This window comes from Pristiophorus japonicus, chromosome 3 (genome assembly GCF_044704955.1).
Source record: "Pristiophorus japonicus isolate sPriJap1 chromosome 3, sPriJap1.hap1, whole genome shotgun sequence".
In the NCBI taxonomy this organism is placed as follows: domain Eukaryota; kingdom Metazoa; phylum Chordata; class Chondrichthyes; family Pristiophoridae; genus Pristiophorus; species Pristiophorus japonicus.
In genome coordinates this window covers 15,812,999-15,835,925 of record NC_091979.1, presented here as the reverse complement: position 1 = coordinate 15,835,925, position 22,927 = coordinate 15,812,999, and the positions used below count along the sequence as shown (strand labels likewise).

The 22,927-nt window shown below is 47.0% G+C and overlaps 1 protein-coding gene across 3 annotated transcripts in view; it reads left to right on the top strand.

Moving 5' to 3' along the window:
• Positions 1-22,927, top strand: part of stk16 (serine/threonine kinase 16) — a 113,247-nt gene that overhangs the window by 12,714 nt on the left and 77,606 nt on the right. For 2 of the 3 annotated variants that reach the window (XR_011592626.1, XM_070875226.1), the window contains exon 2: positions 21,188-21,298. Coding sequence is in view for 1 of the 3 variants with exons in the window: in XM_070875226.1 (XP_070731327.1) it covers positions 21,188-21,298 (111 nt within the window). In the remaining 2 variants the exon portion in view is untranslated. Of the gene's footprint in view, positions 1-6,635; positions 6,769-21,187; positions 21,299-22,927 lie in introns of those variants that run through there. The other variant, XR_011592627.1, reaches the window with a different exon arrangement.

Below are 22,927 nucleotides of genomic sequence, written 5' to 3'. Positions count from 1 at the left end.
TTTTGAGGCTGTGCCCCTAGTTCTAGTCTCCCCGACCAGTGGAAACAACCTCTCCGCCTCTATCTTGTCTATCCCTTTCATTATTTTAAATGTTTCTGTAAGATCACCCCTCATCCTTCTGAACTCCAATGAGTAAAGACCCAGTCTACTCAATCTATCATCATAAGGTAACCCCCTCATCCTCCGGAATCAGCCTAGTGAATCGTCTCTGTACCCCCTCCAAAGCCAGTATATCCTTCCTTAAGTAAGGTGACCAAAACTGCACGCAGTACTCCAGGTGCAGCCTTACCAATACCCTGTACAGTTGCAGCAGGACCTCCCTGCTTTTGTACTCCATTCCTCTCGCAATGAAGGCCAACATTTCATTCGCCTTCCTGATTACCTGCTGCACCTGCAAACTAACTTTTTGGGATTCGGGGAGAAATTACAACATGCTGAGGTGCAGAGGAACCTGGGGGTCCTTGTGCATGAAAGTCTAAAAGAGTTTCATGCACAAGGACCCCCAGGTTCCTCTGCACCTCAGCATGTTGTAATTTCTCCCCATTCAAATAATATTCCCTTTTACTGTTTTTATTCCCAAGGTGGATGACCTCACACTTTCCAACATTGTATTCCATCTGCCAAACCTTAGCCCATTCGCTTAACCTATCCAAATCTCTTTGCAGCCTCTCTGTGTCCTCTACACAACCCGCTTTCCCACTAATCTTTGTGTCATCTGCAAATTTTGTTACACTACACTCTGTCCCCTCTTCCAGGTCATCTATGTATATTGTAAACAGTTGTGGTCCCAGCACCGATCCCTATGGCACACCACTAACCACCGATTTCCAACCCGAAAAGGACCCATTTATCCCGACTCTCTGCTTTCAGTTCGCCAGCCAATTCTCTATCCATGCTAATACATTTCCTCTGACTCCGCGTACCTCTATCTTCTGCAGTAACCTTTTGTGTGGCAGCTTATCGAATGCCTTTTGGAAATCTAAATACACCACATCCATCGGTACACCTCTATCCACCATGCTCGTTATATTCTCAAAGAATTCCAGTAAATTAGTTAAACATGATTTCCCCTTCATGAATCCATGCTGCGTCTGCTTGATTGTACTATTCCTATCTAGATGTCCCGCTATTTCTTCCTTAATGATAGTTTCAAGCATTTTCCCCACTACAGATGTTAAACTAACCGGCCTATAGTTATCTGCCTTTTGTCTGCCCCCTTTTTTAAACAGAGGCGTTACATTAGCTGCTTTCCAATCCATTGGTACCTCCCCAGAGTCCAGAGAATTTTGGTAGATTATAACGAATGCATCTGCTATAACTTCCGCCATCTCTTTTAATACCCTGGGATGCATTTCATCAGGACCAGGGGACTTGTCTACCTTGAATCCCATTAGCCTGTCCAGCACTACCCCCCTAGTGACAGTGATTGTCTCAAGGTCCTCCCTTCCCAAATTCCTGTGACCAGCAATTTTTGGCATGGTTTTTGTGTCTTCCAAGACCGAAGCAAAATAATTGTTTAAGGTCTCAGCCATTTCCACATTTCCCATTATTAAATCCCCCTTCTCATCTTCTAAGGGACCAACATTTACTTTAGTCACTCTTTTCCGTTTTATATATCTGTAAAAGCTTTTACTATCTGTTTTTATGTTTTGCGCAAGTTTACCTTCGTAATCTATCTTTCCTTTCTTTATTGCTTTCTTAGTCATTCTTTGCTGTTGTTTAAAATTTTCCCAATCTTCTATGTGGATAACCTTGGCCACCGTATACGCATTGGTCTTTGATTTGATAGTCTCCTTTATTTCCTTGGTTATCCACAGCTGGTTATCCCTTCTCTTACCACCCTTCTTTTTCACTGGAATATATTTTTCTTGCGCACTATGAAGGAGCTCCTTAAATGTCCTCCACTGTTCCTCAATTGTGCCACCGTTTAGTCAGTGTTTCCAGTCTACTTTAGCCAACTCTGCCCTCATCCCACTGTAGTCCCCTTTGTTTAAGCATAGTATGCTCGTTTCTGATACAACTTCCTCACCCTCAATCTGTGTTACAAATTCAACCATACAGTGATCACTCATTCCGAGAGGATCTTTTACTGGAAGATCGTTTATTTTTCCTGTCTCATTACACAGGAGCAGATCTAAGATAGCTTGCTCCCTTGTAGGTTCTGTAACATAGTATTCTAAGAAACAATCCCGTATGCATTCTATGAATTCCTCCTCCAGGCTACCCCGTGCGATTTGAGTTGACTAATCGATATGTAGGTTAAAATCCCCCATGACTACAGCCATTCCTTTTTCACATGCCTCCATTATTCCCTTGATTATTGCCTGCCCCACCGTGAAGTTATTATTTGGGGGCCTATAAACTACGCCCACCAGTGACTTTTTCCCCTTACTGTCTCTAATCGCCACGCACAATGATTCAACATTTTGTACATTAGAGCCAATATCGTCTCTGAACTGCCTTGATATCATCCTTTATTAACAGAGCTACCCCACCTCCTTTCCCTTCTTGTCTATCTTTCCGAATCGTCAGATACCCCTGTATGTTTAATTCCCAGTCTTGGCCACCCTGCAACCATGTTTCTGTAATGGCCACCAAATCATACCCATTTGTAATGATTTGTGCCGTCAACTCATTTACTTTATTTCGAATGCTGCGTGCGTTTAGGTAGAGTGTTTTAATCCTAGTTTTTAAACCATGATTTCTAGTTTTGACCCCTCCTGCAGCCCCTTTATATTCAGTGGCCCTTTTTGTTTTTTGCCTTGGGTTTCTCTGCCCTCCACTTTTACTCATCTCCTTTCTGTCTTTTGGTTTTGTCTCCTTTTTGTTTCCCTCTGTCTCCCTGCATTGGTTCCCATCCCCCTGCCAAATTAATTTAACTCCTCCCAACAGCACTAGCAAACACTCCCCCGAGGACATTGGTTCCAGTCCTGCCCAGGTGTCGACCGTCTGGTTTGTACTGGTCCCACCTCCCCCAGAATCTGTTCCAATGCCCCAGGAATTTGAATCCCTCCCTGCTGCACCACTGCTCAAGCCACGTATTCATCTGCGCTATCCTGCGATTCCTACTCTGACTAGCACGTGACACTGGTAGCAATCCCGAGATTACTACTTTTGAGGTCCTACTTTTTAATTTAGCTCCTAGCTCCTTAAATTCGTCTCATAGGACCTCATCCCTTTTTTTTTACCTATGTCGTTGGTACCAATGTGCCATTTCAGGCAGTGCATTCCATATCCCAACCACTCTGCGTAAAGAAGTATTTTATGTCGCCTTTGGTTCTTTTGCCAATCACCTTAAATCTGTGTCCTCTGGTTTTCAAGCCTTCTGTCAATGGGAACAGTTTCTCTCTAGCTACTCTGTCTATACCCCTCATGATTTGAATGCCTCTATCAAATCTTCTCTTAATCTTCACTGCTCCAAGGAGAACAACCCCAGCTTCTCCAGTCTATCAACATAACTCCAGTCCCTCATTCCTTGAATCATTCTGGTAAATTTTTTCTGCATCTTCTCTAAGGCCTTCACATCCTTCCTAAAGTGTGATGCCCAGAATTAGACACAGTATTCCAGTTGGGGCCGAACCAGTGTTTTATACATGTTCATCATAATTTCCACACTTTTGTACTCTATACTTCTACTTATGAAGCCCAGGATCCCGTAAACCTTTTTAACTGCTTTTGCAACCTGCCTTACCACAGTCAATGATTTAGAAACATAGAAAATAGGTGCAGGAGTAGGCCATTCGGCCCTCTGAGCCTGCACCGCCATTCAATAAGATCATGGTTGATCATTCCTTCGGTAACTCTTTCCTGCTTTCTCTCCATACCCCTTGATCCCCTTAACCCCAAGGGCCATATCTAACTTCCTCTTGAATATATTCAGTGAACTAGATTTGTGCACGCATACCCCCAGGTCTCTCTGTTCGTGCACCCCCTTTAGGATTGTACCATATCATTTATATGTCCTTTCCTCATTCTTTCTACCAAAAGTATTAATTCACACTTTTCTGCATTAAATTTCTTCTGCCACATGTCTGCCCATTTCACCAGCATGTCTATGTCTTCCTGAAGTCTATCACTCTTCAAATTTTGAAATTGTGCCCTGTACACCCATGCCCAACTCATAAGAAAAGCAATGGTCCCAGAACCGTCCTCTGGGCAACACCACTGTGTACCTTCCTCTGGTCCAAAGAACAACCATTCACCACTACTCTCTGCTTCCTGTCATTGAGCCAATTTCATGCCGCCACTGTCCCTTTGATTCCATGTGTTTCAACTTCGCTGGCAAGCCTATTTTGTGGCACTGTGTCGAATGCCTTTCGGAAATCCATGTGCACTACATCAACCACATTACCCTCATCAACCCTCACTGTTACCTTATCAAAAAACTCGATCAAGTTGGTTAAACACGATTTGCCTTTAACAAATCCGTGTCGGCTTTCCTTAATTAATCCACACCTATCCAAGTGACTGTTAATTTTGTCCAAGTGCTCTACTCGGAGCTCCTACACGGCAAATGAGCCCCAGGTGGGCAGAGGAAACACTTCAAGGACACCCTCAAAGCCTCCTTGATAAAGTGTAACATCCCCACCGACACCTGGGAATCCCTGGCCCAAGACTGCCCAAAGTGGAGGAAGAGCATCCGGGAGGGCAATGAGCACTTTGAGTCTCATCGCCGAGAGCATGCAGAAACCAAGCGCAGACAGCGGAATGAGCATGTGGCAAACCAGTCTCCCCACCCACCCCTTTCCTTCAACCACTATCTGTCCCACCTGTTACAGAGACTGTAATTCCCACATTAGACTGTACAGCCACCTGAGAACTCACTTCTAGAGTGGATGCAAGTCTTCCTCGATTTCGAGGGACTGCCTATGATGATGATGTTTGCTGTGCGCAAATTGGCTGCTACGTTTCCTACAACAGCTCAATAGCTGTAAAGCGCCTTAGTTCATCTGGTGGTGGTGAAAGGCACTAGATAAATGCAAGTTTTTAAAAATTTTAGGTAATTTTTTATTTATTTTGTCTTTCTAATTTTATCTAAGGGTAGCTTTAAATGCATTTTTTAAATCATTCCCATGTCAGGGTTCTGCCTGATTCTCATTACTCAAGATGTTCCTTTGCTCAAGGTGTCCCCTTTGCCCAAGATCTCCCTTTTGCCCAAGATGTCCCGTTGCCCAAGATGATCCATTTGCCCAAGATGTCCCTCTGCCCAAGATCTCCTTTTGCCCCAAATGACTCTTTGCCCAAGATGACCCTTTTGCCCCAAATGACTCTTTGCCCAAGATGACCCTTTTGCCCCAAATGTCTCTTTGCCCAAGATGACCCTTTTGCCCCAAATGTCTCTTTGCCCAAGATGACCCTTTTGCCCCAAATGTCTCTTTTCCCAAGATGACTCTTTTGCCCCAAATGTCTCTTTGCCCAAGATGACCCTTTTGCCCCAAATGTCTCTTTGCCCAAGATGACCCTTTTGCCCCAAATGTCTCTTTTCCCAAGATGACCCTTTTGCCCCAAATGTCTCTTTGCCCAAGATGACCCTTTTGCCCCAAATGACTCTTTGCCCAAGATGACCCTTTTGCCCTAAATGACTCTTTGCCCAAGATGACCCTTTTGCCCCAAATGACTCTTTGCCCAAGATGACCCTTTTGCCCCAAATGACTCTTTGCCCAAGATGACCCTTTTGCCCCAAATGACTCTTTGCCCAAGATGACCCTTTTGCCCCAAATGTCTCTTTTCCCAAGATGACCCTTTTGCCCCAAATGTCTCTTTGCCCAAGATGACCCTTTTGCCCCAAATGTCTCTTTTCCCAAGATGACCCTTTTGCCCCAAATGTCTCTTTGCCCAAGATGACCCTTTTGCCCCAAATGTCTCTTTTCCCAAGATGACCCTTTTGCCCCAAATGTCTCTTTGCCCAAGATGACCCTTTTGCCCCAAATGACTCTTTGCCCAAGATGACCCTTTTGCCTCAAATGACTCTTTGCCCAAGATGATTCTTTTGCCCCAAATGACTCTTTGTCCAAGATGATCCTTTTGCCCAAATGACTCTTTGCCCAAAATGACCCTTTTGCCCCAAATGTCTCTTTGCCCAAGATGACCCTTTTTCCCCAAATGACTCTTTGCCTAAGATGACCCTTTTGCCCCAAATGACTCTTTGCCCAAGATGACCCTTTTGCCCCAAATGTCTCTTTGCCCAAGATGACCCTTTTGCCCCAAATTACTCTTTGCCCAAGATGACCCTTTTGCCCCAAATGACTCTTTGCCCAAGATGACCCTTTTGCCCCAAATGTCTCTTTTCCCAAGATGACCCTTTTGCCCCAAATGACTCTTTTCCCAAGATGACCCTTTTGCCCCAAATGTCTCTTTGCCCAAGATGACCCTTTTGCCCCAAATGACTCTTTGCCCAAGATGACCCTTTTGCCCCAAATGACTCTTTGCCCAAGATGACCCTTTTGCCCCAAATGTCTCTTTGCCCAAGATGACCCTTTTGCCCCAAATGACTCTTTGCCCAAGATGACCCTTTTGCCCCAAATGTCTCTTTGCCCAAGATGACCCTTTGCTGCGGGGAGGAGCGTTCCCCGGCCCCGCCTCTCGCGAGATCGGGAGCGAGATGAAGCGCCGTTGCCGCTCTCTCGCGCGAGAGCTGACGGCCGGGTGACCCGCAGCGGACTCGTCTTTCTCCTCAGCGGCGGCGGATCGGAGTAACACCAATCTTGCCGGCGGTAGGCCGCAGCCGCTCGGGGAGAAATACCGGCAGCTGGGAGCGGACAGGAAAAGGTGGGAAATGTTTAACCGCAGGTTGTGTTGTGCCGGGTCGGCTCTCACTTACTGATGCGTCGCTCTCCTGACAACAGTTCGGAGGGGGAGGGGGAGGGTAATTCCAACTCCAACTCCCAGCAGGCACTGCGGGGTGCGCACGCGTACATGGAGCGGCAACCGGGCGGCGCATGCGTATGTTGAGCGACCATTCGCCGCGCATGCGTACACAACCATAACATCGTCGCCACGCAAGTGTGCAGCTAGGCAACCGGTTCGCGCATGCCCAGTTGTGGCGGACTTCACCAGCGTTGGGGCAACAAAATTCTCTCACTCACTCACTCAGGCTTAAAGTTGTGACCTAATTTGTGCTTTTGCACACACACTTAAAAAAACAGATTGTCTTTTTTTAATCGTTCACGGGATGTGGGCGGCGCTGGCACATTTATTGCCCATCCCTAATTGCCCTTGAGAAGGTGGGTTTAGTCCGTAGCCCTGTAGGTTACAGCACTTCAGGTGCACATCCAAATACTTTTTAAATGTGGTGAGGGTTTCTGCCTCTACCACCCTTTCAGGCCGTGAGTTCCAGACCCCCACCTCTGGGGGGTGGGGGGGGGGGTGAAGACACTTCCCCTCAAATCCTCTCGAAAACTCCTACCAATTACTTTAAATCTATGCCCCCTTGGTTGTTGACCGCTCTACTCAGGGAAACAGGTCCTTCCTATCCACTCTATCCAGGCCCCTCATAATTTTATACACCTCAATAAAGTCTCCCCTCGGCCTCCTCTTCCAAAGAAAACAGACCCAGCCTATGCAATATTTCCTCATCGCTAAAGTTCTCCAGTCCACGCAACATCCTCGTAAATCTCCTCTGTACCCTCTCTTGTGCAATCACATCTTTCCTGTAATGTGGTGACCAGAACTGTATGCAGTATTCCAGCTGTGGCCTCACTAGTGTTTTATACAGTTCAAGCATAACCTCCCTGCTCTTGTTTTCTATGCCTCGCCTAATAAAGGCAAGTATTCCATATGCCTTCGTAACCACCTTATCTACCTGTCCTACCTTCAGGGATCTGTTCACTTGCATTTCAAGGTCCCTTTGTTCCTCTCCACTTCTCAGTGTCCTACCATTTATTGTGTATTCCCTTGCCTTGTTAGCCCTCCCCAAATGCTTCTCCAGATTTAATTCCATTTGTCACTGTTCTGCCCACCTGACCAATCTATTGATATCTTCCTGCAGTCTGCAGCTTTCTTTTTCATTATCAACCACATTGCTAATTTTTGTATCATCTGAAGACTTCTTAATCATACCTTCGACATTCAAGTCTAAATCATTGGTGAGCCGCCGCCTTGAACAGCTGTAGTCCTGAAGGTAGTCCTGCAGTGCTGCTAGGGAGAGAGTTCCAGGATATTGACCCAGGCCCTTCTTAAAACACAACAGCAATAACTTACATTTATATATCACCTTTAACGTAGTAAAACGTCCCAAGGTGTTTCACAGGAGCGTAATCGGACAAAAATTTGACACTGAGCCACAAAAGGAGATATTAGGACAGGTGATCAAAGCTGTAGGTTTTCAGGAGGGTATTAAAGGAGGAGATAGAGATAGAGAGGTTTAAGGAGGAATTTCAGAACTTGTGGACAAGGCAGCTGAAGGCACGGTTGGTAATGGTGCAGCAATATAAATTGGGGATGTCAAGAGGCCAGAATTGCAAGAGCGCAGAGATCTTGGGCAGGGGGAGAGAGAGGGGGATTGTAGGGCTGGAGGAGGTTACAGAAATAGGGAGGGGTGAGGCCATGGAGGGATTTAAAATGAAAATTTTGAAATTGAGGCGTCGTTTAACTGGGAGCAAATGTAGGTCAGTGAGCACAGGGGTGCTGGGTGAACAGGACTTGGTGTGAGTTCGGACATGGGCAGCCGAGTTTTGGATGACCTCAGGTTTACGTAGGGTAGAATGTGGGAGGCCAGCGAAGAGTGCATTGGAGTAGTCAAATCTCGAGGTACAAAGGCATGGATGAGGGTTTCAGCAGCAAACATTTGCTTGATCCATTTTTTGGACACCCTTTCTAACATCTTTGGCCCAGTACAAAAGCAAAATGCCGCGGATGTTGGAAATCTGAAATACGAACAGAAAATGCTGGAAATACTCAGCATCTTTGGAAAGAGAAACAGAGATAACGTTTCCTGTCTATTACCGAAAGGTCATTGACCTGAAATATTAACACTCTTTCTCTCTCCACAGATGCTGCCTGACCTGCTGAATATTTCCAGCATTTTTATCTTTGGCCCTTTGCCCTATTTTCTGAATACACTTTGAAGTGCCTTGGGATATTTTTCTACATTAAATGTGCTATATATAGATAGATATATATCTATATGCAAGGCTTTGTTGGGTCTGTAATAACGTCATTTATTTTGTGCTTTACTGCTTCTCATAGTGGTTTACAGAATTTAAAAGTGTAATGTCTTGTTATGTAGGCAATATGTGTACCTTTTAATATCGTTCACTTCTAACATTTCCCCAACGTTGACGGTGTTTTGGAAGAGGAAGATGTTTGAAAGTAACCTGTTTAGCATTGTCTCAAGTGCTGCACTGTTGGAGGTGCCATCTTTCGGATGAGACATTAATACCAAGGCCCCGTCTGCTCTCTCAGGTGGATAGAAAAGATCCCATGTCCCCTATTTCGAAGAAGAGCCAGGGGAGATCTCCCTGGTGTCCTGGCCAATATTTTTCCCTCAACCAATATCGCTAAAACAGATAATCTTTTTCATCATCGCATTGCTGTTTGTGGGAGCTTACTGTGCACAAACTGGCTGCTGCGTTTCCCACATTGCAACAGTGACTATACTTCAAAAGTACTTCAGTGGCTGTAAAGCGCTTTGGGTTGTCCTGAGGTCGTGAAAGGCGATGTATAAATGCGAATTGATTCATTCTATGAATTATTTGTGACTGAAAAGTTGAGCCGCTTTCTCTGCTAGTGCCATTGTCAAGCTGGTGGCTCTGATGCAAGCCTACAGTGACTCTGACATGCTCCATTGCATTCGGGAAGTGTCTGCTTCACCACATCTGATGTAGTTGAGGTCACAACCTTGCCACCTGAGGAAACACAAGCATATAAAGAGATCCTATTCCATGGCACAATGCTGTAAAGCTTCAATTTAAAACTAGCAACTGAGGCCAGAACTGACTATTATAGTGGGCATTGCAGGACCTCGGTAATTCAGTCCTACTTACTACTTACCTACAAATCCCCTGGGAGGACAGACCACCAACGTTAGCGTCCTCGACCAGGCCAACATCCCCAGCATTGAAGCACTGACCACACTTGATCAGCTCCGCTGGGCCACATTGTCCACATGCCAGACACAAGACTCCCAAAGCAAGCGCTCTACTCTGAGCTCCTACACGGCAAACGAGCCAATGGTGGGCAGAGGAAACGTTACAAGGACAGCCTCAAAGCCTCCCTGATAAAGTGCAACATCCTCCACTGACACCTGGGTGTCCCTGGTCAAAGACCGCCCTAAGTGGAGGAAGGGGATCCGGGAGGGTGCTGAGCACCTCGAGTCTCGTCGCCAAGAGCATGCAAAAAACAAATGCAGGCAGCGGAAAGAGCGTGCAGCAAACCAGTACCACCCACCCTTTCCCTCAACGACTATCTGCCCCATCTGTGACAGGGACTGTGGCTCTCTTATTGAACTGTTCAGCCACCTCGGGGCTCATTTTAAGAGTGGAAGCAAGTCTTCCTCGATTCCGAGGGACATCGAAACATAGAAACATAGAAAATAGGTGCAGGAGCAGGCCATTCAGCCCTTCTAGCCTGCACCGCCATTCAATGAGTTCATGGCTGAACATGAAACTTCAGTACCCCCTTCCTGCTTTCACGCCATACCCCTTGATCCCCCGAGTAGTAAGGACTTCATCTAACTCCCTTTTGAATATATTTAGTGAATTGGCCTCAACTACTCTCTGGGTGAAGAAGTTTCTCCTTATCTCGGTCCTAAATGGCTTACCCCTTATCCTTAGACTGTGACCCCTGGTTCTGGACTTCCCCAACATTGGGAACATTCTTCCTGCATCCAACCTGTCCAAACCCGTCAGAATTTTAAACGTTTCTATGAGGTCCCCTCTCACTCTTCTGAACTCCAGTGAATACAAGCCCAGTTGATCCAGTCTTTCTTGATAGGTCAGTCCCACCATCCCGGGAATCAGTCTGGTGAATCTTCGCTGCACTCCCTCAATAGCAAGAATGTCCTTCCTCAAGTTAGGAGACCAAAACTGTACACAATACTCCAGGTGTGGCCTCACCAAGGCCCTGTACAACTGTAGCAACACCTCCCTGCCCCTGTACTCAAATCCCCTCGCTATGAAGGCCAACATGCCATTTGCTTTCTTAACCGCCTGCTGTACCTGCATGCCAACCTTCAATGACTGATGTACCATGACACCCAGGTCTCGTTGCACCTTCCCTTTTCCTAATCTGTCACCATTCATATAATAGTCTGTCTCTCTGTTTTTACCACCAAAGTGGATAACCTCACATTTATCCACATTATACTTCATCTGCCACGCATTTGCCCACTCACCTAACCTATCCAAGTCACTCTGCAGCCTCATAGCATCCTCCTCGCAGCTCACACTGCCACCCAACTTAGTGTCATCCGCAAATTTGGAGATACTACCTTTAATCCCCTCGTCTAAATCATTAATGTACAATGTAAACAGCTGGGGCCCCAGCACAGAACCCTGCGGTACCCCACTAGTCACTGCCTGCCATTCCGAAAAGTATCCATTTACTCCTACTCTTTGCTTCCTGTCTGACAACCAGTTCTCAATCCACGTCAGCACACTACCCCCAATCCCATGTGCTTTAACTTTGCACATTAATCTCCTGTGTGGGACCTTGTCGAAAGCCTTCTGAAAGTCCAAATATACCACATCAACTGGTACTCCTTTGTCCACTTTATTGGAAACATCCTCAAAAAATTCCAGAAGATTTGTCAAGCATGATCTCCCTTTCACAAATCCATGCTGACTTGGACCTATCATGTCACCATTTTCCAAATGCGCTGCTATGACATCCTTAATAATTGATTCCATCATTTTACCCACTACTGAGGTCAGGCTGACCGGTCTATAATTCCCTGCTTTCTCTCTCCCTCCTTTTTTTAAAAAGTGGGGTTACATTGGCTACCCTCCACTCGATAGGAACTGATCCAGAGTCAATGGAATGTTGGAAAATGACTGTCAATGCATCCGCTATTTCCAAGGCCACCTCCTTAAGTACTCTGGGATGCAGTCCATCAGGCCCTGGGGATTTATCGGCCTTCAATCCCATCAATTTCCCCAACACAATTTCCCGACTAATAAAGATTTCCCTCAGTTCCTCCTCCTTACTAGACCCTCTGACCACTTTTATATCCGGACAGTCTGTGATGATGATGATGACTATTTGCTGGTGTGCCCTGTTTGAATTATGTGAGCCCTAGGGGTTTGGAAAGGGCTGTTTTTAGTGATGCAGGCAACTCCTGATCAAAAAACCCAAGATCCGTTAGCATCAGCAACTTGAGGTACACGCAACCTGATTCAGACTTAATGGCCTGGAATTTGCGCTGGGTAATAATTTGCTGTTATTACCCTCTTTGAGACTGACTGCAACTTCAGGATGTAGCGCATGCTAACGCGGAGATCCTGAAGTTGCACTCAGTCATGCGTTGCTCCGATTCTGGCTGCGCTGTCGTCTTTCTTCCCCCCCCCCCCCCCCCCCCCACGCCAGCAATCAGTGAAGTGATGATAAACTTGGGCGCTTACGCTTTAATCTCGTTGTTAAATAACCAATGTTAGGCCTAGTTAGATTAGGTGCAACTGGAGTTTTAACAGTGTTTCACTGCTAAACGAGCATTCTAGCCCTGAAAACTAATTTTGTGCCGTGTCAAACTTCTCCATTATGTTACAAGTTACAATTTTTAAGAAACATAAAAAAGATATTTTTTTTTCAATATTTATTTCAGGTCTACCTTTTCCCCATTTGTTTTCCTCTCATATTTTTAAAAAGCACGAATAAAAGCAACATCTTCACTTCCTGGTTTTCGGTCTGTGAAAATTCTGCATTGTTGACGCCACAGCAGCTCGCCCTCTGGAATTCCTACTACCCTACAATAACTGCACTTCGAGGAAGTATTGTAGTAGCAGGACATTTAGAAAATCATAATACAGTCAAGCAAGACTCAGCATGGTTTTATGAAAGGGAAATCATGTTTGACAAATTTGCTGGAGTTCTTTGAGGATGTAAAGAGCAGGGTGGATAAGGGAGAACCAGTAGATGTCGTGTATTTGGATTTCCAGAAGGATAAGGTGCCACATAAAATTTTACTGCACAAGATAACAGCTCACGGGATTGGGGGTAATATATTAGCATGGGTAGAGGATGGGCAAACTAACAGAAAACTGAGAGGCGGGATAAATGGGTCAATTTTCAGGTTGACGAACTGTAATGGTTGCCACAGGGATCAGTGCTGGGGCCTCAACTATTTACAATCTATAATTAATGACTTGGATGAAGGGACCGAGTGTAATGTAGCCAAGTTTGCTGATGATACAAACATAGGTCGGAAAGCAAGTTGTGAGGTGGACACAAAAAATCTGCAAAGGGATATAGACGGGCTAAGTGAGTGGGCAAATATTTGGCAGATGGAGTATAATGTGGGTAAATGTGAGATTATCCACTTTGGTATAAAAATAAAAAAGCAAATTATTATTTAAATGGGACTAGATTACAAAATGCTGCGGTACAGAGGGATCTGGGGGTCCTTGTGCATGAAACACAGAGTTAGTATGCAGGTACAGCAAATAATTCGGAAAGCAAATGGAATGTTGGCCTTTATTGCAAGGGAGATGGAGTATAAAAGTAGGAAAATCCTGCTACAGTTGTACAGGGTATTGGTGAGGCCACACCTGGAATACTGTGTACAGTTTTGGTCTCCGTATTTAACATAAGAACATAAGAATTATGAACAGGAGTAGGCCATCTAGCCACTCGAGCCTGCTCCGCCATTCAATAAGATCATGGCTGATCTGGCCGTGGACTCAGCTCCACTTACCCGCCTTCTCCCCGTAACCCTTAATTCCCTTATTGGGTAAAAATCTATCTATCATAATACATTCAATGAGCTAGCCTCAACTGCTTCCTTGGGCAGGGAATTCCACAGATGCACAACCATCTGGGAGAAGAAATTCCTTCTCAACTCGGTTTTAAATTGGCTCCCCCATATTTTGAGGCTGTGCCCCCTAGTTCTAGTCTCCCCTACCAGTGGAAACAACCTCTCTACCTCTATCTTGTCTATCCCTTTCATGATTTTAAATGTTTCTATAAGATCACCCCTCATCCTTCTGAACTCCAACGAGTAAAGACCCAGTCTACTCAATCTATCATCATAAGGTAACCCCCTCATCTCCGGAATCAGCCTAGTGAATCGTCTCTGTACCCCCTCCAAGGCCAGTATATCCTTCCTTAAGTAAGGTGACCAAAACTGCACGCAGTACTCCAGGTGCGGCCTTACCAATACCCTATACAGTTGCAGCAGGACCTCCCTGCTTTTGTACTCCATCCCTCTCGCAATGAAGGCCAACATTTCATTCGCCTTCCTGATTACCTGCTGCACCTGCAAACTAACTTTTTGGGATTCATGCACAAGGAGTGTCCTTGGAGATGGAGCACGCGGTGTCCACCGGTACGCTCGCGGCCTTCCGCGAGAGGTGGGCACCGGAGGGACTGGAGTGCATCATCACGCCCGGCAACCAAATTTTAATTTGATTTTACGTTTTAAAGTTTAATTTGTTTTAATTGCCGGTGTTTTTAGTGTCCCCTTCCCTTTTATAGGGGGCACTGGGGAAAATTGTGAATTTAGTGCCCAAAAAAAAAAACCAAAAAAAGAAAAACACAAAAAAAAAAGGGGGGGGAAAAAAAAAAGGGCCTTGTAAATGTCTGGAGTGTCACCCAGGTCGGGTGGCACCGTTTAATGTTTTATGTTTTCGCAGGTAAACTCAAAAGAGTTTCATGCACAAGGAGTGTCCTTGGAGATGGAGCACGCGGTGTCCACCGGTACGCTCGCGGCCTTCCGCGAGAGGTGGGCACCGGAGGGACTGGAGTGCATCATCACGCCCGGCAACCAAATTTTAATTTGATTTTACGTTTTAAAGTTTAATTTGTTTTAATTGCCGGTGTTTTTAGTGTCCCCTTCCCTTTTATAGGGGGCACTGTGGAAAAATTGTGATTTTAGTGCCCAAAAAAAAACCAAAAAAAGAAAAACAAAAAAAAAACCATAAAAAACCAAAAAAAGGAAAAAAAGGGCCTTGTAAATGTCTGGTGTGTCACCCAGGTCGGGTGGCACGGTTTAATGTTTTATGTTTTGCAGATAAACTCCAAAAAGAGTTTCATGCACAAGGAGTGTCCTTGGAGATGGAGCACGCGATGTCCACCGGTACGCTCGCGGCCTTCCGCGAGAGGTGGGCACCGGAGGGACTGGAGTGCATCATCACGCCCGGCAACCAAATTTTAATTTGATTTTACGTTTTAAAGTTTAATTTGTTTTAATTGCCGGTGCTTTTAGTGTCCCCCTCCCCTTTTATAGGGGGCACTTGGAAAAATGTGATTTTAGTGCCCAAACAAAAACCCCAAAAAAAAGAAAACAAAAATAAACACAAAAAAAGGGAAAAAAAAGGGGGCCTTGAAAATGTCTGCTGTGTCATCCAGGGCGGGTGGCACGGTTTAATGTTTGTTTTTTTTTCAGGTAAACTCAAAAGAGTTTCATGCACAAGGACTGTCCTCGGAGATGGAGCACGCGGTGTCCACCGGTACGCTCGCGGCCTTCCGCGAGAGGTGGGCACCGGAGGGACTGGAGTGCATCGTCACGCCCGGCAACCAAATTTTAATTTGATTTTACGTTTTAAAGTTTAATTTGTTTTAATTGCCGGTGCTTTTAGTGTCCCCCTCCCCTTTTATAGGGGGCACTGGAGGAGAAAAAAAATTTGATTTTAGTGCCCAAAAAAAAAAAAAAAGAAAAACACAAAAAAAACCCACAAAAAAGGAAAAAAATGGGCCTTGTAAATATCTGGTGTGTCATCCAGGTCGGGTGGCACCATTTAATGTTTATGTGTTACAGGTAAACTCCAAAAGAGTTTCATGCACAAGGACCTCCAGGTCCCTCTGCATCTCAGCATGTTGTAATTTCTCCCCATTCAAATAATCCCTTTTACTGTTTTTTTTCCCCAAGGTGGATGACCCCACACTTTCCGACATTGTATTCCATCTGCCAAACCTTCGCCCATTCGCTTAACCTATCCAAATCTCTTTGCAGCCTCTCTGTGTCCTCTACACAACCCGCTTTCCCACTAATCTTAGTGTCATCTGCAAATTTTGTTACACTAAACTCCGCCCCCTCTTTCAGGTCATCTATGTATATTGTAAACAGTTGTGGTCCCAGCACCGATCCCTGTGGCACACCACTAACCACCGATTTCCAACCAGAAAAGGCCCAATTATCCCGACTCTCTGCTTTCTGTTCGCCAGCCAATTCTCTATCATGCTAATACATTTCCTCTGACTCCGCGTACCTCTATCTTCTGCAGTAACCTTTTGTGTGGCACCTTATCGAATGCCTTTTGGAAATCTAAATACACCACATCCATCGGTACACCTCTATCCACCATGCTCGTTATATCCTCAAAGAATTCCTGTCTCATTGCACAGGACCAGATCTAAGATAGCTTGCTCCCTTGTAGGTTCTGTTACATACTGTTCTAAGAAACAATCCAGTATGCATTCTATGAATTCCACCTCCAGGCTACCCCGTGCGATTTGAGTTGACCAATCGATATGTCGGTTAAAATCCCCCATGACTACTGCCGTTCCTTTTTCACATGTTTCCATTATTCCCTTGATTATTGCCTGCCCCACCGTGAAGTTATTATTTGGGGGCCTATAAACTACGCCCACCAGTGACTTTTTCCCCTTACTATCTCTCATCTCCACCCACAATGATTCAATATTTTGTTCATTAGAGCCAATATTATCTCTCACAACTGCCCTGATATCATCCTTTATTAACAGAGCTACCCCACCTCCTTTCCCTTCTTGTCTATCTTTCCGAATCGTCAGATACCCCTGTGTGTTTAATTCCCAGTCTTGGCCACCCTGCAACCATGTTTCTGTAATGGCCACCAAATCATACCCATTTGTAATGATTTGTGCCGTCAACTCATTTACTTTATTTCGAATGCTGCGTGCATTTAGGTAGTGTTTTAATCCTAGTTTTTAAACCATGATTTTTAATTTTGACCCCTCCTGCAGCCCCTTTATATTCAGTGGCCCTTTTTGTTTTTTGCCTTGGGTTTCTCTGCCCTCCACTTTTACTCATCTCCTTTCTGTCTTTTGCTTTTGTCTCCTTTTTGTTTCCCTCTGTCTCCCTGCATTGGTTCCCATGGAATCATCAATTATCATCATCATAGGCAGTCCCTTGGAACCGAGGAATACTTGCTTCCACTCTTAACATGAGTCCTTAGGTGGCTGAACAGTCCAATACGAGAACCACAGTCTCTGTCACAGATGGGACAGACAGTCGTTGAGGGAAAGGGTGGGTGGAACAGGTTTGCCGCACACTCTTTCTGGTACCTGCGCTTGTTTTCTGCATGCTCTCGGCGATGAGACTCTAGGTGCTCAGCGCCCTCCCGGATGCACTTCCTCCACTTAGGGCGAACTTTGGCCAGGGACTCCCAGGTGTCAGTGGGGATGTTGCACTTTATCAGGAAGGCTTTGAGGGTGTCCTTGTAATGTTTCCTCTGCTCACCTTTGGCTCATTTGCCGTGAAGGTGTTCCGAGCAGAGCGCTTGCTTTGGGAGTCTTGTGTCAAGCATGCGAACAGGTCTGCCCAGTGGAGCTGATTGAATGTGGTCAGTGCTTCAATGCTGGGGATGTTGGCCTGGTTGAGGACGCTGATGTTGGTGCGTCTATTCTCCCAGGGGATTTGTAGGATCTTGCGGAGACATCATTGGTGGTATCTCTCCAGCGACTTGAGGCGTCTGCTGTACATGGTCCATGTCTCAGATCCATACAGGAGGGCGGGTATTACTACAGCCCTGCAGACCATGAGCTTGGTGGCAGTTTTGAGGGTCTGGTCTTCAAACACTCTTTTCCTCAGGTGGCCGAAGGCTGCACTGATGCACTGGAGGCGGTGTTGAATCTCGTCGTCAATGTCTGCTCTTGTTGATAAGAGGCTCCCGAGGTATGGGAAATGGTCCACGTTGTCCAGGGCCGGGCCGTGGATTTTGATGACTGGGGGGCAGTGCTGTGCGGTGATGACAGGCTGGTGGAGGACCTTTGTTTTACGGATATTTAGCGTAAGGCCCATGCTTTCGTAGACTCAGTGAAAACGTCGACTATGTCCTGGAGTTCAGCCTCTGTATGTGCGCAGACGCAGGCGTCGTCCACGTACTATAGCTCAACGACAGAGGTTGGGGTGATCTTGGATCTGTCCTGGAGACGGCGAAGGTTGAACAGGTTCCCACTGGTTCTGTAAGTTTAGTTCCACTCCAGCGGGGAACTTGTCAACTGTGAGGTGGAGCATGGCAGCAAGGAAGATTGAGCAGAGGGTTGGGGCGATGACGCAGCCCTGTTTGACCCCAATCCGGATGTGGATTGTGTCTGTAAGAACATAAGAAATAGGAGTAGGAGTAGGCCATACGGCCCCTCGAGCCTGCTCCGTCATTTAATACGATCATGACTGATTCGATCATGGACTCGGGTCCACTTCCCTGCCCGCTCTCCATAACCCCTTATTCCCTTATCATTTAAGAAACTGTATATCTCTGTCTTAAATTTATTCAATGATCCAGCTTCCACAGCTCTCTGAGGCAGCGAATTCCACAGATTTACAACCCTCCTGAGAGAAGAAATTTCTCCTCTTCTCAGTTTTAAATGGGCGGCCCCTTATTCTAAGATTATGCCCTCTAGTTCTAGTCTCCCCCATCAGTGGAAACATCCTCTCTGCATCCACCTTGTCAAGCCCCCTCATAATCTTATACGTTTCGATAAGATCACCTCTCATTCTTCTGAATTCCAATGAGTAGAGGCCCAACCTACTCAACCTTTAATCATAAGTCAACCCCCTCATCTCTGGAATCAACCGAGTGAACCTTCTTTGAACTGCCTCCAAAGCAAGTATATCCTTTCGTAAATATGGAACCCAAAACTGCACGCAGTACTCCAGGTGTGGCCTCACCAATACACTGTACAACTGCAGCAAGGCTTCTCTGCTTTTATACTCCATCTCCTTTGCAATAAAGGCTAAGATTCCATTAGCCTTCCTGATCACTTGCTGTACCTGCATACTAACCTTTTGTGTTTCATGCACAAGTACCCCCAGGTCCTGCTGCACTGCAGCGCTTTGCAATCTTTCTTCATTTAAATAATAACTTGCTCTTTGATTTTTTTTTTCTGCCAAAGTGTATGACCACACACTTTCCAACATTATACTCCATCTGCCAAATTTTTGCCCACTCACTTAGCCTGTCTATGTCCTTTTTGCAGATTTTTTGTGCCCTCCTCATATATTGCTTTTCCTCCCATCTTTGTATCGTCAGCAAACTTGGCTGTAATGGACCAGTTGATAAGGATCACGGCCTGTATGTTGTCGTAGAGCAGGTGGAGGATGGTGACAAACATTTGGGGGCATCCGAAGCGGAGGAGGATGCTCCATAGACCCTGACAGTTAACAATATCCAAGGCCTTTGTAAGGTCGAAGAAGGCCATGTATATGGGCTGGCGCTGTTCCCTGCATTTTTCCTGTAGCTGTCGCGCTGCAAAAATCATGTCCGTTGTGCCCCGTAGAGGACAAAATCCACACTGCGACTCTGAGAGGAGCTCCTCGGCCACAGGGTGAAGACGGTTGAGGAGGACATTAGCGATGACTTTCCCAGTGGCTGATAGCAAGCAACTTTCCCAGTGGCTGATAGCAGGGAGATTCCTCTGTAATTGCCACAGTTGGACTTGTCCCCTTTTTTAAAGATGGTCACGAAGCCAAAGAATACTTGCATTGGAGGCAGTTCAGAGAAGGTTCACTAGGTTGATTCCAGAGATGAGGAAAGGTTGACGTATGAGGAAAGGTTGAGCAGGTAGTGCCTATTGGAGTTTTTAAGATTGAGAGGTGATCTTATTGAAAAGTATTAGATTCTGTGGGGGCTTGACAGGGTAGATGCCGAGAGGATGTTTCCCCTCGTTGGGGTATCTAGAACTAGGGGGCAGAGTTTCAGAATAAGCCATTTAAAACGGAGATGAGGAATTTCTTCTCTGTCGTAAATCTTTGGAATTTTCTGCCCCAGAGAGCTGTGGAGGCTGGGGCATTGAATATATTTAAGGCGGAGATAGACCATTTTTTGAGCGATAAGGGAGTCAAGGGTTAGGGGGAGCGGGCAGGGAGGTGGACCTGAGTCCATGATCAGATCAGCCATGATCTTATTGAATGGCGGAGCAGGCTCGAGGGGCCAAATGGCCGACTCCTGCTCCTATTTCTTATGTTCTTAAAGTCAAAATTCTCGCCACAGAGACCGCCTTTGCTTGGCCACTGACCGCAAATTGCGGGCCTATATGTGATGCCCAAAGCTCTCTGGTACACACATCTACAATCAATGAAGACAAAGACTTTGGAGACACTCGATTTCTAACATTGAAGCCAGGGCCAAATTACGACGACAGGTTGCGTAAACTTGGTTTGAATGTCCTTGAGTTTAGAAGGTTGAGGGGTGACCTAATTGAGGTTATTAAAATGATAAAGGGGTTCGATAGGGTAGATCATGAGAAACTATTTCCTCTGGTAGTGGAGTCCAGAGTCCAGGGGGTATAACCTTAAACCTGGGTCATTGAATATCGTTAAGGTGGAGATACAGATTTTTGAATGATAGGGGAGTCGAGGGTTGTGGAGAGCAAGCAGGGAAGTGGAGTTGAGGCCAAGATCAGAGCAGCCATGATCTTATTGAATGGCGGAGCAGGCTCGAGGGGCCGAATGGACTACTCCTGCTCCTATTTCTTAGGTTATGTTCTTAAAATTAGAGCTAGCTCACTCGGGAGTGAAATTCGGGAGCATTTCTTCACACCAAGGTTAGTGAAAATCTAAAAAACACTCTTTTCTGCCCCCCCCCTCCCCCAAACAAAAGCTGTGGATGCTGAGGGTCAATTGAAATTTTCAAGATTGGGGTGGATAGATTTTTGTGGGTAAGTGCATCAAGGGATATGGAGTATAGAGAGTTAAGATACAGATTAGCCATGATCTCGTTGAATGGTGGATGGATCTCGAGGGGCTGAATGGATTACTTCATGCGGGGAATGTTATCCGCCATCTTTTAGATTTCTGTAGAGTTTGACAATGATTAATTTTTTTTCATTTCTTTAGCAGCCTAAAGGATGTCCCTTGGACCATGGGCCAAACTATCTGCATCTGCTCTCGTGGGATAATCACCATCGATAATAAGCGTTATTTCTTTATACAGAAGCTGGATGAAGGGTACGTGATCACTGTTGCTATTGTGGTTTGTTTCCTTGTTGTGTCGGGGTTATGGCTCGCTCTGTGCTAAAAGACATAGACTGCAAAAGGACATAGACAGGCTAAGTCAGTGGGCAAAAACTTGGCAGATGGAGTATAATGTCGGAAAGTGTGAGCTCATGCACTTTGGCAGAAAAAAATCGAAGAGAAAATTAGATGTAGTCCTTACTACTCGGGGGATCAAGGGGTATGGCGAGAAAGCAGGAATGGGGTACTGAAGTTGCATGTTCAACCATGAACTCATTAAATGGCAGTGCAGGCTCAATGGGCTGAATGGCCGACTCCTGCACCTATTTTCAATGTTTCTATGGGCCCAAGTTTCGGACCGCGCATAAAACGGCGCAGACCGGATCTGGACGCCGGTTTTTCGCGCCACAAAGTGCGCCTAAAAAAAACTCACCTATTCTCCGGCTCCCTGCAGGTCCTCTGGAGCTGGGCGCGGCGCAGCACGAGCTGTGAGGGGCGGAGCCAGGTCCCTGCGCTGCAAACAGTGCCGGGACCACTGCACATGCGCCCGACAGAAGGCGCGCATGTGCAGTAGCTCCAGGTGCCCAAACAGTGGGAGGGGCCCGAAGCACGCAGCCCCTAGCCCTAGCCAAATGCCCTCACTGTGGCTGCGTGGATAAGGCTCGCCTCCCACCCGATCGGACCCGACTTGACTCCCGCCCCCCGGCGACCCGACCTGCGCTCCCCCTCCCCCCCCCGACCCAACCCGACCTCCACTCCTTCCCTCTCCTCTCCTTCCCTCCCTCCCTCCCCTCGCCTCCCTCCCTCCCTCCCCTCCCCTCGCCTCCCTCCCTCCTCCCTCCCCTCGCCTCCCTCCCTCCCTCCCCTCTCCTTCCTGCCTCCCTCCCCTCTCCTTCCTTCCTCCCTCCCCTCTCCTTCCTCCCCTCCCCTCTCCTCCCTCCCTCCCTCCCCTCTCCTTCCTCCCTCCCTCCCTCCCCTCTCCTTCCTCCCTCCCTACATTCCCTCTCCTTCCTCCCTCACTCCCCTCTCCTTCCTCCCTCACTCCCTCTCCTTCCTTCCTCCCTCCCTCCCTCCCCTCTCCTTCCAGCCTCCCTCCCTCCCCTCTCCTTCCTCCCTCCCTCCCTACCCCCTCCTCCTTCCAGCCTCCCTCCCTCCCCTCTCCTTCCTCCCTCCCTCCCTACCCCCTCCCTCCCCTCTCCTCCCTCCCTCCCTCCCTCCCCTCTCCTTCCTCCCTCCCTCCCTCCCCTCTCCTTCCTCCCTCCCTCCCTCCCCTCTCCTTCCTCCCTCCCTCCCTCCCCTCTCCTTCCTCCCTCCCTCCCTCCCCTCTCCTTCCTCCCTCCCTCACTCCCCTCTCCTTCCCTCCCTCCCTCCCTCCCCTCTCCTTCCTCCCTCCCTCCCTCCCCTCTCCTTCCTCCCTCCCTCCCTCCCTCCCCTCTCCTTCCTCCCTCCCTCCCTCCCCTCTCCTTCCTCCCTCCCTCCCTCCCCTCTCCTTCCTCCCTCCCTCCCTCCCTCTCCCTCCCTCCCTCCCTCCCCTCTCCTTCCTCCCTCCCTCCCTCCCCTCTCCTTCCTCCCTCCCTCCCTCCCCTCTCCTTCCTCCCTCCCTCCCTCCCCTCTCCTTCCTCC